The 14362-nt window shown below is 42.7% G+C and overlaps 1 protein-coding gene across 1 annotated transcript in view; it reads right to left on the reverse strand.

Moving 5' to 3' along the window:
• Nucleotides 1–14362, reverse strand: part of SEMA3A (semaphorin 3A) — a 172103-nt gene that overhangs the window by 12799 nt on the left and 144942 nt on the right. Inside the window, exons 11-14 of the mRNA XM_039345190.1 lie at nt 13921–14140; nt 9641–9732; nt 6370–6411; nt 3046–3203 (exon numbers count right to left, since the gene is read on the reverse strand). Coding sequence (XP_039201124.1) covers nt 3046–3203; nt 6370–6411; nt 9641–9732; nt 13921–14140 — 512 coding nt within the window. The remainder of the gene's footprint in view (nt 1–3045; nt 3204–6369; nt 6412–9640; nt 9733–13920; nt 14141–14362) is intronic.

Raw genomic sequence — 14362 nt, forward strand, 5'->3', positions numbered from 1 at the left:
CCAACCCCCTGCTCAGGCAGGAAACCCTATACCATTTTGGACAAATGGTTGCCCAATCTCTTCTTTAAAACTTCCAGTGTTGGAGCATTCACCACTTCTGGAGGCAGGTTGTTCCACTGATGAATTGTTCTAACTGTCAGGAAATTTATCCTTACTTATTTAAGAACTGTTCTGGAACAGGTGTTTCTAACACAGATTTCTTTGGTCTTTTCTGAAACTCTAAATCCTTAATTTGAGAGTGTTCTTTGCAAAATCCTTGTTTGTTAAAAGAGGTTATTGGGAACATAGGTAGTCCTAAGCACTACGATCAGCTACAAGAGGCTTAATCATTGGTTTGTTTTGAAACATGGTACGTTATTATTATTTTTGAAAAAGGATGTTGCAAAAATATATTTTTTTTTAAAAAAAAATCAAATAGGGTTCCTGTTTAGGCTGCCACGGTTAGGTTACTATTGCTCAGACACGAGACTCCATTCAGTCCATATAAGTGGAATCTTTAGGAAAAGAAGAAAAGAGTGAGCAACAACAATGTTGCTTGAAGCGGGGTTCTTCATCTGGAGAAGAATTAACAAATTAGAAGGGAGGGAAGAGAAAAGAGGATTAAGGGGCTGTGGTGGCCCTGCAAATCCTGAGATCATGTCAACAGTCAAAGACCAGGAAGAAAGAGGTCCATTTCAGGAATTCTTGTCTTTTTTTTCTGGAAAGCTATTGCTTTAAGTGGGACTGGAACATTAATTAATTGATGTAGAAAATATTGACCGACACTCAGCTCCCATGCCATTCCTTAAATTAGCCCAAAGGATCAAACTGATTAACCAATATGTGGCGTCTTATGACTCTGCTTACTCCTGTCTTTCAAAGATAGGTTCTCGTTTTAAGTTGTGTGTGGGTTTTTTAAAAACTTTTTTCTCTTCTTTTTGTCTTGGTGTAAGTTTCTTCGGAAGGCTTTTGTCTGAAAAAGGAGCAAAAGGAGCATAAATCCCACTTCTCATGACAGGTCCAGACGAAGCCCCTCCTCCCCCCCATTATGGAAATAATTATATAACAATCATGAAATAATGAAAGGCTTAATCTGAAAGGGTATGATAAGTAATTCACTGTATGAGTCATGGCTTGAGCTAGTGCCACATTAACAAGAGCCAGGATTTGGGATTTTCCTACGGAACAATGCAGATTTGAGGGAGATGATTTTTTCCATGGTTAGCCTAGGAAGACCTCTCCTTGGATGTACAAGCCAGAATCTTCTGGCAGTCCATCTGCAAAGCCCCTGGGCTGCATGCCTAAGTAATGCGATGGTGATATTTTTGTGATGGAAGGCCATCTCAAATAGTGCTTTGTTTTTTTTTCTCCTCACAAGGAACAGGCAAAGCTTAACAGAGGCTAAAGGAGAGGATCTGTGAAGGAGATCTGTGAAGGAGTGATGTAGTGAGCCAGCACAGGCAAAGTCAGCAGGCCTTCCCTCTTTCCCCTTTGCTGCTTTTTTATTGCTTCAGTAAACAATAAATAACAACAAACATGCTCAACCTGAAAGGCAAAAAGTGAGGCTCCCAAGAACTAGTTAAGGAGGGTGCACAGCTGCAAGGTTATTGGTAGGGCAATATTGGAAGAAGGATTGCTTGCCTACTAGAGAAGAATGGATGCTTAAAGTGTTAAATTTAGCAGAAATGGCTAAGATTTCTGCTTATCTGAAGGATCATTCACAAGAAAGATACATTTCGGTCTGGAGAAGATGGATAGATTAGATTCAGAATAAATATGGGACTAAAAAGTTCCATCTAGCTTATGAGTAAATTTTAGAGTATTATTCTTAATAGCTTATTATAGTAGAATTTTTATTAGTTTTATTATTATTTTTAGTATTAGTATTGTTTAACAATTTGGATATTGTATTGTTTAATAATTAGGATATTAACTTGCTTATATTATTATGTTTACTTTTAATTTGTTTATATTTATGTTAAAGGGGAGTTAAAGCGCATTATAGTAATAGTAATAGTAGTAAAGTTGGAAGGGACCTTGGAGGTCATCTAGTCCAACCCCATGTTCAGGCAGGAAACCCTACACCATTTTGGACAAATGGCTGTCCAGTCTCTTCTTAAAAACTTCCAGTGTTGGATTTGGTTATTTATATAGTTGGTTAATGTTTGTTAGATTATGATTATTATATTTGTAACCCTGTACTCAGCTCTGGGAAGTGGGGGAGGGGGGGTTAGGGTGAGTGGGCTTTGGGGTGTATATTGTAACTTTTATAAAACTTTTCAATAAAAAAAGGAGGGTGCAAAGACCTTTGGGGGGGGGAAAATAGGTCTGACGTGAAATTTCCAAGGTGGCGCATCACATGGCAAGTGTGGGTGTGGAGGGGCTGGTCTGGAAGACTTTGCCTCGCCTCCATGGATCTACGAAACTGAGTTGTGTGTTACTTTCAACCAACGTTGCCCATTTTACTGATATGTTAGGCCAGTGATGGCGAACCTTTTCGAGACCGAGTGCCCAAAAACCACCCTGCTCCTCCTGCCCGCAGGTCCACCCAGCACCCCCATAGCCCACTGCAGATCGCCCAGGTGGCCCAGCAGTGCCATGGCTGCCATGCCCTCCGCCCGCGTCCTGCAGCATCATCTGTGTGTGATGGGGCACAAGAGTGGAGTCTTGTCCCCATTACCCGGCTGCCATGTCCTTGGCTGCACTGCTCCGCGCAGGCTGCGCCCGGGGGTGACTCTCCTCCAGGGGGGCTGTTGGTGAAGAGGGGGCTGCAGGGGGAGGTGGGGCTGGGGCGACAGCACATGTGACCACAGAGAGGGCTCTGAGTGCCGCCTTTGGCACGCATGCCGTAGGATCACCACCACTGTGTTAGGCAATGGCACTTCTGGAAGGCTAGATCTTGGAACTAAAGCAAACAGAGGATGAATGGAAGGGTTTGGTCATTTCTGGAAACCGATTGTTACATTTGTGTCCCCCAAGACAGTCCCCGCAACATCCAAGCAGAACAAAGAAGGCTGACTATGGGACTGGAGGGGCGTGTCGGTAGGCCCAGCAACTCAGACTTGCCTCTTGGCCGTGGGAAAGTAGCGGGAGCAGGAAGCCCCATCCCAAGCGCAGTAGGGGTCCCTGGCTAGGCAGCACTCAGCACAGGCTTTCCCATACACATCACAGCGGTGAAGAGGAAGCTGGGAAACTCCGACCGCTGAGCCGATGTAGAGCTGTTGCTGCAGGGTTGGGAAGAGAAGAAGGAAATAATCACAAACTGCTCAGCAGTTTTTACTCATGTGTTTAGGAGCAATTTCTACCATTGTGGCATGCAACAGAAACAATATATTGTGGGACTTGTAGAATTAGGCAGCTCGCCAGAAGGAGAAACTCCTAATTTTTAAGGAAAGTGGAGCTCTACAAGGAATCTTTTGGGACATTATTAAATGCAACAGAAAAGACAGGTAGATCCTACTCCACATTTTCATTTCTCACCCATCAATCCATCCATTTACATGTTATCCTGCATCCAATATCTTTTCTTTCACTATGAGGGATGCTGAAATCTGCTTCACTGAGCCTAATTTGAATGTATGTACTCGGATACTTGTGGGCCAAATGCTTTGCAAGCATCTGTTCAAGCCAACCACCTGCAAATGACTTAATGAAATAAGAGATTCGGAGGGCTGTGCAACAGCAGATAATAACAATAACAATAATAATAGAGTTGGAAGGGACCTTGGAGGTCTTCTAGTCTGGGGTGCTCAACCTTGACAACTTTAAGACTTGTGGACTTCAACTCCCAGAATTCCTCAACCAGCTTTGCTTTGCTGGCTGAGGAATTCTGGGAATTGAAGTCCACAAGTCTTAAAGTTGCCAAGGTTGAGCACCCCTGTTCTAGTCCTACCCCCTGCTCAGGTAGGAAACCCTATATCAGTGGTGGCGAACCTGTGGCACGGGTGCCAGAGGAGGCACTAGGAGCCCTCTGTGGGCACGCATGCTGTCACCCCAGTCCCGCCTCCCCCCATGGCCCCCTCCTTACCAGCAGCCCCCCTGGAGGAGAATCGCCCCTGGGTGCAGCCCACACAGAGCAGCACAGCCCAGGACATAGCTAGGCAGCAGGGACACGACTCCGCCCTCGCACCCCGTGTGCAGATGATGCTGCGGCGTGTGGGCAGAGGGCGTGGCTGCCATGGTGCTGCAGGGTTGCCTTGGTGATCTGCTGCAGGCCATGGAGACGGTCCATATTCCTGCGGGAGGGCGGGGCAGGGGGCGGGTGGGGGCGGAGCAGGCAGGGTGGGAGGCGGAGCGGGGCAGAGGGGGCGGTTTTGGGGCACTTGGTCTCTAAAAGGTTCGCCATCACTGCCCTATATCATTTCAGACAAATGGCTGTCCAGTCGATTTGTAGAGCTCTTTTTGCACGTTTGTAGAGACAATCTACAAAAAGAGCTTCAGAGTTCTTGGCAACCACAGCAGCAGGCCTTGTCTGCAACTTTTTAAATCAGCTGCTCATCTCCATTCCAAGGCACACTTGGGTGATGAAATCCAAACACTGTACAGTCCTGGAAGCTGGGGAGGAAAAGGCCCTGGATTCTGCCCAGATGCCTGGAAGCCTCTGCAGGGACACCTCTCTCCTTTATCCCCAACTACGAGGAGAAAAGCAACTCTTTCAGCCAACAGATGAAAATTGGGAAGGTTTCTTCATCATAGTATTTTGCACAGCAGGAGACAATAAACTCATCCTTTCCTCCTAAGAAAGTCCGCTCCTTCTCAAAAGAGAAACAGCAATGCACCGAAGACGTACAGCTTTAAAAGTTCTGGAAACAGGAATCAACATGTTCTCGAAAACCCTGTTCAGTGCAAGCGTGTGAAGCCAGAAACCTGTCAGAGCACATCACACACAACTGTGTTGCTAGACTGACACTTTATAGGCCCCACTTTGCACAAATGACTTGGGCTTTCTTAGATGAAGGGGGCTTTAATGTTGGGGGTTTGTTTGACGGAGATGGGGAGCGGGCAGCTTGTAATCCCTCCTGAATACACGAACAGACCTTTGATCGAAAAGTCATACTTAAACGCACGGCTTGTTATACATGAAATCGGCTCTTCTTAAAAAAGAATGTGAAAATAATCAAAAGCAGAGCGTTCTGATATTCACACATGGACGCCCAGTTGAGACCTCAGCAGAGTTTTCAGCAGAGTTTTTCTCATAATAGCCCATACTTTAAAATCTCTCTCTTTTTCTCTCTCTCTCTGATAAATTCTACAGTGGAAGTGATTCCAGACAAAATACTTCATGTCAAATACATTCGTTTTAGACAGGCTCCTAATATTTAATGAGGTTTCCAGCACATTTATGATCAATAAATCATAAATCGTTATAATCAATGTCAATAAAACAAACACAGACTTGCTTTTTTAAATTTAACATTTTAAAAGGATTTCAAGCAGGGTCTCTGGATAAACCTCCAGCGAGCAACCTTCAACCAACCTCCCAAGAGACACTCCTAACCATTAGGGAGTCTTGTCCTGCAGTGAGTCAGAAACAACGATCTTTTGGTGACACACGGAAAGTAACTCCTCAAAGGCCACCTCAAGAACTGAGCTTGCCTTCTTGGAACAGGCCACATTGTGAAATGTTGGTGTTTTTGAAAAAGTTAAGCAGAATAAGAGAGTTGGAAGGGACCCTGGTGGTCTTCTGGTCCAAACTTCTGCTCAATCAGGAGACCCCATTCCATTCTAGACAAATGGCTGTCCAATCTCTTCTTAAAAACCTCCAATGTTTGAGCACCCACAACTTCTGGTGGGAAGCCATTCCACTGGTCAATTGTTCTCACTGTGAAGAAGTTTTTCCTGAATTCTAAGTTGCTTCCCTCTTTTTTCCTCTGCACTGAGAAATCCAATTAGCAAAACCATGGGGTGATTCTGCTCTCAGGCCAACAGGGCCTGAAAAAGTCCTGACCTCAAAGGTTGAATGTCTAAAATGGTTTATTGAAAGGGGGCGTTTCCACTTTCTGACATTTGTGCACTGAACTTTATTGAAAACTAGTCAGTCAGTGGGACCTGGGAAAAAAAGAGCCCGATTTTAGCTTGAACAGCTGTAAGGTTCGACTAGGACTGGGAGACCCTAATGCAAGCCCACCATCATAAAACAGCCTGAACAAAAAAAGATGCTGCCCCTTTAAGGACTCATTAAAATTAACGCAATTCTTAAAACAGTGAGAATGCATACGCTTGTAGTTTCACTTCACTTTCAGGAAAGCATCGAAAAGAACTTTGCATTTTCTTGCTTTTAGGATTTCATGTGAGAAACCATAAATATTTATGAAGAGAGAATCGGGCGGAGAAGCATTTTGAAAATTCAATAAATATTTTAAGAATTTTGAGGTTCTGTTTATTACCTACCTGCTTTGTGGAAATCTTCATGGCTGAAATAGGTGTGGGTTCCTGAAACGAAAAAATAAGAGTTAAAACCAAAGATGATTTAAGGAGCTGCTTTACTTAATAGGGTGATATCTGGATGCCTTAAAACAGTGGTTCTCAACCTTTTTAATGCCGCGACCCCCAACCGGTCGTAAGTCGAGGACTACTCAACTGGTGCAGCACCGTTTGCAGAATGGGACTTTTGGTGGGCTCAGCAGGGCAGAGACAGCCTGGACAATTCCTATTGGCTTTTGAAAGCCAATAGAATTAGACTCTATCCAAGAGAGTCTATTCTATTGGCTTTCAAAAGCCAATAGAATGAAAGGGAGTAGCACAGCTAAGGAAAAGGGGAAAAAATGGCAGACTGCATTATTTGGCGACCCCCGTGAAATAGTTGTTCGACCCCAAATGGGGTCCCGACCCACAGGTTGAGAACCACTGACTTAAAACATTTGCGCGGACATGGTTGCTTTGGATGCATTTCAAAGGTTCCCAAATTCAATGTACCTTCTTAAGTTAGAAGGTGTCTTTACAATGCAGATGTATCGCTACAGTTTACAAACTTGAGTTTCGGCAATATGGCATTGTAATATTTTCAGGAATGTCTTCTGACGTGGGAATTTATCAGCCTAGCTTCTTGGTCCTTGGAAAAGGGCCACCTTCTCTATTTACACAGTGCCCACCCTTTGGAGGAGCTTCCTGGTTGAACTGAATTGGTTTTGATCCTTCTAGCCTTCCAGAAATATGGAAAACAGAGGCTATTATGCATACTGTGGCTGAGAGCCTCAGAATCATGATGGGAAATAAAATCAATCAATCAATAAACCAACAAATCAATACCATCTCCAGTGTAAAAATTCCCTCTTTCCTTCTTTGTTAACTATTACTTAGCAAAAATAAGTTCCATCTTCTTAGGATTTAAAAGCCACTTTCAATGGTTGTTTCCTTGAATGCTACTGAAACTGGTAAGAGAAAAATGAGGAGGAGGAAGAGGAGGAGGAGGAGGAAGAGGAAGAGGAGGAAGACTCAGGGTCACTCCTTGCTGGTAGAAATGCAGTGTTGAAATTTCAGGGCAAGTCTAAGTATTGAAACTATGTATGTTCTTTAATTCCTTAATAGCACGAGCACTCAGACTTATTGTCAGGGCATGCACAGTCCTATTGCGCTGAGGTAATCCAGGAGTAAATACAGTAAACAGTGGTTTGTATTAAACGGTGGTTTATATTACAATATTTACAAATATGCACTAGGAACAAAATACATACACGTGGTTATTCAGCAAACTCCAATATACAGCAATCACAGTAGGAAACGGACGAGAGAGAAAGACTCCAGCAAGGCCTTCCCTTTTATACTCTTAAAGGGATGCAGACTCCTGCTGAGTCATTCCTAACATTGCATCATTCCTACAAGTTGATTAGCTTCTAAATCATTACCTTAACACTTATATACCACTTCACAGTGCTTTACAGCCCTCCCTAAGAGTCAGCATATGGCCCCCAACAATCTGGGTCCTCATTTTACCAGCCCAGGAAGGACGGAAGGCTGTGTCAATCTTGAGCGGGTCAGGATCGAACTGCCGGCAGTGTGAGCAGTGAGTCAGCCTGCCATGCTGCACCCCAATCAGAGATCTGCATCTAATGATGCCTCCATCGTGCTCATTCTGGTAGCTGAGTATTATTTACAGAAACTTGCAGGAGCAGGAGCAGTTCTGGGGCGTACATGTGCTTCTTTTGCAGCCTGATATTTTGGGGATGAGGCTGGGAAATGGGCAGGAGCAACCCATAGCTGGGGGAAGCGTTCTCCCCTCAGGAAGGGCTCTCTGCCACAGGGACTGGAGGGCTTCTGATTTTAAATTAATCCTTGACTAGATGCTAACCGAAGTAAGTAACTAAGGAGGAAAATATTTTTAAATTTCAATTAAATTAAATTTAAACTCGTTTGATTTAATATTTTTTTTTAAAAAAATATTTAATCAACTAGACCAGAGGTAGGCAACCTTGGCTCTTTTATGACTCGTGGACTTCAACTCCCAGAATTCCTGAGCCAGCCACGCTGAGGGGAAAGGGAGAGGTTTCCAAGCTGAGCCATGCTGGCTCAGGGATTCTGGGAGTTGAAGTCCACGAGTCATAAAGCGGCCTAGGCCTAGGTAGGCAACCTTGGCTCTTTTATGACTTGTGGACTTCAACTCCCAGAATCCCTGAGCCAGCCATGCTGAGGGGAAAGGGAGAGGTTTCCAAGCTGAGCCATGCTGGCTCAGGAATTCTGGGAGTTGAAGTCCACGAGTCATAAAGTGGCCTAGGCCTAGGCCAGAGGTAGGCAACCTTGGCTCTTTTATGACTCGTGGACTTCAACTCCCAGAATTCCTGAGCCAGCCATGCTGAGGGGAAAAGGAGAGGTTTCCAAGCTGAGCCATGGTGGCTCAGGAATTCTGGGAGTTGAAGTCCATGAGTCATAAAAGAGCCAAGGTTGCCTACCCCTGAACTAGACCAATACTGCAACTGCAGCATAGACACATTTTATTCTCCTCCTTTTTGGTCACCAATTGCCAAGGACCCTGGACCAGTTTATATAAATAAATAAGTAAACGTCTCAGTAATCAAGTCCTGAAATGAGGCCGACAGTGCCTCTTAATTGCTATGTCATGGGAACATTTTGGCATCTGAAAAATAGATCCTTCCGCTACACCAGCGTTTCTCAACCTTGACAATTTTAAGGCATGTGAACTTCTGGCTGTGGAATTCTGGGAGTTGAAGTCCACATGCCTTAAAATTGTCAAGGTTGAGAAACACTGCGCTATACCCTTGTCTTAACATCATTTGCCCATATGTAGAATAAATTTTGTATATTATTTTTGGGAGTGAAAAGATAGGGAAAGAGACCTTCAAGCATACAGATGATTTCAATTGCAAATTGCAAACAGTTGTATCTACTGGCCTTTTACATTCCAGCAAATGGGGAAAAAATGACAGATTATACACACAACACACACACACACACACACACACACACACACACACACAGGATTGTCACCTTCCCAGATAGCTTCAGGTTGAGTTTATGAAGGAAGGGCCCATATATACAGTGCTTTTTTTGTAAATAATAATAATAAGGTGCTGGAACTCACACACATCATACAACCCGCCTTGCCTACCCTACAATGTTCCATCCAAAAAAGGTGCCAGAACTCCGTTCTGGGCGTTCTATGACAAAAAAAGCCTTGTATTTATATAATACCTGTATTTTCCCTCACCTGAAAGACCGTGATCTCTTCCAGTAACACTTCCTCTAGATCATGCCAGGTTTCCTTTGGGATAGAAACCACTTTCAAAACAGTCCCAATATCTGAAAGAAAGAAATGAACATTTGAGTTTGAATAGAACGACTTTAATTCAAAAGAAGACTTGTTTTCACATTACAGTTATATAATCTTTCAGAAAATGCGGTCACAATGCAGGTTTGCTTCCAAAACAATCCCAAAGTCCTCAACCGTAAGAGGAATTATGATAAAATATTTGAATGAAAAAAAAAAAACCCACCCAGGATCTGAGAGGTCTGAAGCCATTATAGCAGACATGTCAAACACACGGCCCGGGGGCCGGATGCGGCCCGTGAAGTGGTTTCATGTGGCCCACAAAACCATCCTGGAAACAGTGAGGGAATGGCCCCCTTTGCCTTGGCCCTGGCCCAGGCTGGCCGGGAGCCAATGTACAATTTTGTGATGGCCATCTATGCTGAAACGTATTCAGTCTTAGCTCCATAAGCCCCCCCCCCGCATGGCCTGAGAGGAATGGTAAGGCTCCTCCAGTGGACCATGCCTTGGCACTTGCCCCGGTCCCACCCCCTTCTGCCAGAGACCCTCAGATCTGTCCCACTCCTGCCCAGGCCCCCACAGGCACCCTTGATGCGAACGATGTAGAGCTGACCACACCCACCCAGTAGGCCACACCCATTTCATCCACGCCCACCCAGTAGGCCGCACCCACCCTGGCCACACCCACCCAGCCCCCTGAGGGCAACCGCAATGCTGATGCGGCCCTCAATGAAATTGAATTTGACACCCCTGCATTATAGCTACCAGCGAGGGAGCAGGACAAGAACCCCTTTTCAATGAAATACCAGCTGCCACAAATGTGAATTTAAAATTAGGAATGTGTTGCCTGAACTAGGGTTATGTTTTATTATTCATTATCAACTCTGACATTTTAATTGCTGCATTAAAATTCAAGGGCAGATACTAACATGAACATTGGTATGGACCGTAGGAAGGGAGCTAACAGCATATCATAATAGTCTGTATTGTGAGATTTTTTTTTTTTAAGTGAAATTGGTCTAAGCTGGTGGTATTAATTTTACACTGACGTGCTTTCCACCATGTTGTAGTGGTTATAAAAGTTCTTTGCAGGGATTGTGTCCCTTTAGAAGAGATATGAGTGAATGCTGCAATTTTGTCGGAGACATAAAAAGATTGTTGGAAGAACCGAATCCACAGGCCAAAGAATCCTTTAACAGGGTTTGTTGGACAATTCTCTAACGGAAGTCTCAGATGAATCAAATCTCCACATAATATGGACTAGATTGCAATTAGCAAGTTGTATAAGATATGTAAGAAATAAGAACATTTAATGGCATCTTCCAAAGCATCTCAGGATCTACCAGCTAAAGAGGACAGTGGGAATTCTCTATACACCAAAGCAGTAACTGACATCTAATTAACTGTAACTCCCATTAAAATACAGCAAATATAATGCATATAGTGTATAACATTTGCTGAATGCTATCCGTGGATTGTGTGACAGCACAAAATATGAACAATACTTAGGTAAAAGTTTTTTTATTTAATAAATTAGGATTTAAAAAACAACATAGCATAGGGAGAGAATGCTTTTCTTATACAGTACTTTTAAAACATTTTATGATAGCAGAAGGGGATAAAGTTGGAATGTGTTATGCATATTCCAAAGAAATTCTGTGATGATTATTTTATAACGTCTGTGAGGTCCAAATTACAACATGTTACATATTATAGCCTCAAGCATCTGAAACGAAACGTTATCTGCCTTCAGGATCAGCTTCTTCAGCTGAGTAAATTTTTCAAGCAGTTTCACACAACTGAATCGGTCCTTTCTTTTCAGATCAGAAAGCTTTTGGTGAATAACTTAATTTACAAAATGGATGTGGTGTTATGAATGCACATGTACTGACAGACGGACTCAGACTGTGCTAAATGATCTTTCTTTAATTTCCCATTAAGTTACAAGTGCAGATGGATGTACTAAAATATGAATTTGCTGGAGAACATGAAATGAACTTTTGTTCATGTAAGAGTTCATTTTAGCCTATTAATTTAGCCTGCAATTCTAAACCCAGATATCTAAGAGCACAAGAGCACCTACTTCAATATAAGCAAATATAGAATAGAATAGAATAGAATAGAATAGAATAGAATAGAATAAGGAATAGAATAGAATAGAATAGAATAGAATAGAATAGAATAGAATAGAATAGAATAGAATAGAATAGATATTGGAACATTAGAATAGAATAGAATAGAATAGAATAGAATAAATAGAATAGAATAAGGAACAGAATAGAATAGAATAGAATAGAATAGAATAGAATAGATATTGGAATATAGAATAGAATAGAATAGAATAGAATAGAATAGAATAGAATAGAATAGAATAGAATATTCTTTGTTGGCCAAGTGTGATTGGACACACAAGGAATTTGTCTCTGGTGCAGAAGCTCACAGTGTACACACATACAAAAGCAAAGTGATCATCGATCATAAATCATAGTTAAAATAGTAGGTTTATGTGGTCAACATCTATTATAAATTTCTGGTTTTGTTATGATCACTGGGAATCAATTTCCTCCAAAACAGTTCTGGAAAACGCATTTCCTCTGTTTAAAAGCATGGAAACAACACTTCAGGTCAGCCCTGGGGCTCCAATGAGATCGGTCTTCATGCAGATCCTGATCACGCTTTGGCATTTCACTGCCGTGTGAGAGAAACGCGGCTGCCAGTTTGCCTGGCTTTAAAGACTCATAGAGTCATAGGGCCGGAAAGGAGCTGGGGGGCCTCCCAGAACAACCACCCAATTGATCTGGACAGCAAAATCCAATTGACCTGATTCTATTCAATTTTTTGAACGGAACTGGAGCATGAAATGAAATCAGTTAAAACAGCCCAAATGAATTGTACCCATTTTCTGAGCCACATAACCCTATAAATAACATTACCCTAATAGATGTTTGATATTCATAAATCTATTATATAAGATGTTTCAGAGCAGTGTTTTCTCAGGGAAAACCCCGCTTTGTTGCTTGAAATGTTTGCTTAGTTCTCATGGCAAATCTAGACAGCATACTAAAAAGCAGAGACATCACCCTGCCAACAAAAGTGTGTATAGTCAAGGCCATGGTTTTCCCAGTTGCAATGTATGGCTGTGAAAATTGGACCATAAGAAAGGCTGAGCGCCAAAGAATTGAGGCCTTTGAACTATGGTGCTGGAGAAGACTCCTGCGAGTCCCCTGGACTGCAAGGTGATCCAACCGGTCAGTCCTAGAGGAGATCAACCCTGACTGCTCTTTAGAAGGCCACATCCTGAAGTTGAAACTCAAGTACTTTGGCCACCTAATGAAAAGGAAGGACTCACTGGAGAAGAGCCTAATGCTGGGAAAGATTGAGGGCAATAGAAGAAGGGGACGACAGAGAATGAGGTGGCTGGATAGAGTCACTGAAACAGTAGACGTGAGCTTAAATGGACTCCAGAAGATGGTAGAGGACAGGAAGGCCTGGAGGAACGTTGTCCATGGGGTCAGGATGGGTCGGACATGACTTTGCAACTAACAACAAAGTTCGCATACTTTAGCACTCTTCCATTTTAATTGATGCATGACTCAAAGAAACGCTCCCCCCTCCCATAAATGATCGGTGCATCTCGGATCCTTTCAATGTTATTTATTTATTCAGTTATGGAAAAAAAATCTTCCATGTTTGATTACATTCTTTAAAAAACCCACCAACACTCATGTTTTGGGGGCATTTACTAGTTTTCTTCCTGCCAAGCAAAGTTTTAGAACATAGCTTATAATTTATAACTTACAAATCTCTAACATTGCATAATGTTTCCAATATATTATTGGAAGAGAAAGAAGTAAGAAAGGATGGTGTTTATTAAAAGTGATAAAACTGTCCACATTTGTATTGCTGCTCTCATTGGTAGGAGAAGATTAAATGAGCAACATGCTGCTTGTTTTCCAATTAAGAAAGATCCTAAAAAATTATATCTTAACAATTTATCTGATGTGGCTGCCAAATGTAAATTAGGCCTTTTCCTTACTTATTTATTTCTTGGATTTATGTTTCGATGTAGACACATACAAGCCAGAAGAAAACAAATGGGATTTGCATCACTTTTTGCTCCTCTCTCAATCATAGTTCTCACAATGTGTGGAATTTGGTATTTTTGCATTTCACTTCATAGCAGGTTTGTCAAACAAAACAGGTGAACAAACAAGCCTTACCTGTGCCAATGAACATGACATCATACTGCCCGTCTTCTGCATCTACCCGATCCACCACAATTTGTGTGAACTGAGAATCCAAATCTGTCTTGATCATAATGGGCCGATTATTAATAGGAAACACAGGATTGTACATGGCTGGGTGGCTTCTTGCAAAAGTGATGACTTCATCGGGTAGATCCTTGGTTGAGTCAAAGCCTCCAAAGGTCTTACTTGGACACTAGTGGAGAGAACACGAGAGCATTATCAGGAATGCAGCACCCAGACCACAGGTGTGTGTGTGTGTGTGTGTGTGTGTGTGTGTCCCATTTTACTCTGCTACTCTTGGTCAGGCCCTTCTGGAAAGGCCCTGACTGGTTCAGCACTCCAGATCTGTATCCAGAAACACCTCAAAATATTCAGGAAGCACTTTAATTGTTGCAAATGCAAGCCAAGGCTTTTC

The sequence above is a fragment of the Crotalus tigris genome, unplaced genomic scaffold (assembly GCF_016545835.1).
Source record: "Crotalus tigris isolate CLP2741 ecotype Arizona unplaced genomic scaffold, ASM1654583v1 scf7180000017945.11477521024:1554073, whole genome shotgun sequence".
Lineage (NCBI taxonomy): Eukaryota > Metazoa > Chordata > Lepidosauria > Squamata > Viperidae > Crotalus > Crotalus tigris.